This window comes from Talpa europaea, assembly GCF_964194135.1.
Source record: "Talpa europaea genome assembly, chromosome: 1".
NCBI lineage: Eukaryota > Metazoa > Chordata > Mammalia > Eulipotyphla > Talpidae > Talpa > Talpa europaea.
Genome location: NC_140073.1, coordinates 11,169,594 through 11,172,399, shown reverse-complemented (window position 1 = coordinate 11,172,399; position 2,806 = coordinate 11,169,594). Strand labels below are relative to the sequence as shown.

Here is a 2,806-nt window from a genome sequence, read left to right as displayed (position 1 = left end):
ATAACCAAGGTGCTTATCTTTGGATTGTTATAGTGATTACTACTTAAAACCAACAGATTTTATCATGTTTCATATTTACTTTGGGAAGAAGAATTTATGCATAATAAACATAGATAAGAAGGTAAAAGTAAGCCTCATGTTAGGATATTCTGAATATTCAAAGGGTGATACTGGTTTAAGATTTCTTATTATCTTGTCCCTGTTTCTCCTCCATGAGCGCAGTTCATGATTTTTGTTTTTCATCGCATAAATATTTTGATAAGGTCACCCAGAATGTCCTCTTCAGCCTTTCCTCAGTTGAATCAATGTCAATCTCCAGGCACAATTATTTGATTTCTGGAAATGTTTTCCTACTACAAAATTTTCTAATGGCATTTTTCATCTGGGCATTTCTCAAGGTATAGATTAAGGGATTTAACATGGGAGTGACCATAGTGTAGAACACAGCAACTGCTTTATCAATGGGTAATGTCACTGCAGGTCTCAGGTACACAATTATGCAGGGCACAAAGAACATGATGACCACTGTGATGTGGGAGACACAGGTGGAGAGGGCTTTCTGCCTTGCCTCTGCAGTCTGGTTCTTTAGGGAGCGCAAAATAACCACATACGAGACCATCAAGAGGAGGAAGTTCAACACACAAATGAACCCACTGTTGGCGACAACAAAGAGTCCTAAGGTGCTGGTATCCATGCAGGCCAGATTGAGCAAAGGATTCAGATCACACATAAAGTGATCTATGACATTGGGGCCACAGAAGGGCAGACGGAAGATGAAGAGGATCTGTATGCCTCCATGAAGTAAACCTCCCACCCACACCACTCCCATGAGGAGGTCACATACCCGTCGATTCATGATGGTTGCATAGTGTAAGGGCTTGCAGATGGCCACATAGCGGTCATAGGCCATCACAGTGAGCAGGATGACCTCAGCACCACCAAAGAAATGTTCCCCAAAGACTTGCGTCATGCATCCATTGAACCGGATTGTCTTCTTTTCACGGAGTGAATCTACAATCAGTTTGGGAGTATTGACAGAGGCATAGCAGGCATCAATAAAGGAGAGATATGCCAGGAAATAGTACATGGGGGCTGCCGACAATGAGCTGCCAATGATGGTGACCAAGATGAGCAAATTTCCTACCACAGCAATGACATAGATGAGGAAAAACACAACAAATATGATTTTCTGCATCTTTGGATCTTCTGAGAGCCCCAGTAGAACAAATTCTGTGACATTGTTTTTAGTCTCCATGTATATTTGATTACTTATTACATTATCTGAAAAAAAGAAACCACTTGTTATTATTGAAACATTGATTCTGTTAAACTTACTCATTCTAATAATGGTAAATGTCTGTATCCTACTGGAATTTGACTTTTATGATATATGGATTGTGGGTTTTTTTGATAATTAAAAATGTTTCTCCTAGTTATTGAAGATAACTCAAATTGGCTCCCAGGTGTAGTATTTCATAAGACTATAGACATGACTAACATTTGTTAGACTAGATTATAGACATGAGGGAGGATGCCATCTGAGATAACATCCTGCATGAAACAAGTGGATGATATACAGAGAGGCAGTGAAGTCTGGGGAGACATATGAAATCTATCAATGCAAATTTAATACACTTACATTTTATTCTGAGGAAATGGTAAACCATGTTTTAGGTATTGAGAATATGGGAGGAAGAATGAAGATAAATTTAAGGAAGGGAAACCATGGATATATCTCCTGTAGGGGTCACTGCCTAATCCTGAGTGAAGTAGGTTTCAATTCAGGAATGCAGAGATAGAAACCCTAGTTAAAGTTAGTTGTAATAGTTGATATAAAGAAAAACAGGGCACTGATAATGGAAATTTGATGAAATAATATAGGAGTTTCTGTAAAAAATTGATAATGCATTTGACTAAGTTCAATAATTTTGTATATTATATAATTAAATGATTGATTGTTATGTCAAGGCATAAGCAAATGTTTCTCACATATGATTCTGTACAAAACTGATAGAAATCACAGTGGTTTGCATTACCTATCCATTTTGCATATGTGAAAACTACCTCAGATTTGTGTTAATAGTAATACTCAGAATTACATTACTTAATACATAAGGAGTGTACACCAAGTGTTTTGATACACCTGTTGATATGCTACAAATTTTTGACATGATAACCATTTTATTTATATACTTATTTTATATATATTATGAAATATAAGCACAAAAAACTTTTTAAACTTTCTTTCCTCAGAATTCACTCTATGTCCCAAATTAGTATAACTGGAAATATTGAAAAGAAATCTCCTTTTTTACATGACCATAATAATTATAACTATTTTATAACTACCACAGACACAAATGTACATGAAATAATTTCATAGTAGAAAAACATGCCTAAAAAGCAAATACACACACACACACCACACCACACAAACGACATACATGCACACGGACAAGTTTGAACTCCGCAAAATCAAGTCAAATATGGAGAGGCATTCAGTGAAATTTCCTTTCATCTTGTCTTCTGCCTCTGAACCATGTCCCTACTCCAGTCCTCCTCAAAGCATGGATTCCTGCCTCTTCTAAAACACTTTGAAGATCACTATCACAATGTTCAGGTGCTTTGGTTTGAAAATCAAGAAAAACAAATAAAAACTCTATTTTTCTGCTTGCATCTTCTTTTCATCTAGGGATACATTTCATAACACATACCATCTTTTTACCCCCTCATCTATAATGCAAAATTAATACTTACCTCACAAATTTTATGAGAATTGATAAAGAAACATTTATGAATATATCCA

At 36.0% G+C, this 2,806-nt stretch overlaps 1 protein-coding gene across 1 annotated transcript; it reads right to left on the bottom strand.

The window, feature by feature from the left end:
• Positions 1-325: 325 nt before the first annotated feature.
• On the bottom strand, positions 326-1,255 carry LOC311170555 (olfactory receptor 4C46-like; the record flags this gene model as incomplete). Its single annotated transcript, XM_084232957.1, has 1 exon — positions 326-1,255. One exon carries the CDS (start codon positions 1,253-1,255, stop codon positions 326-328), a length of 930 nt encoding a protein of 309 aa, XP_084089083.1.
• Positions 1,256-2,806: the final 1,551 nt, after the last annotated feature.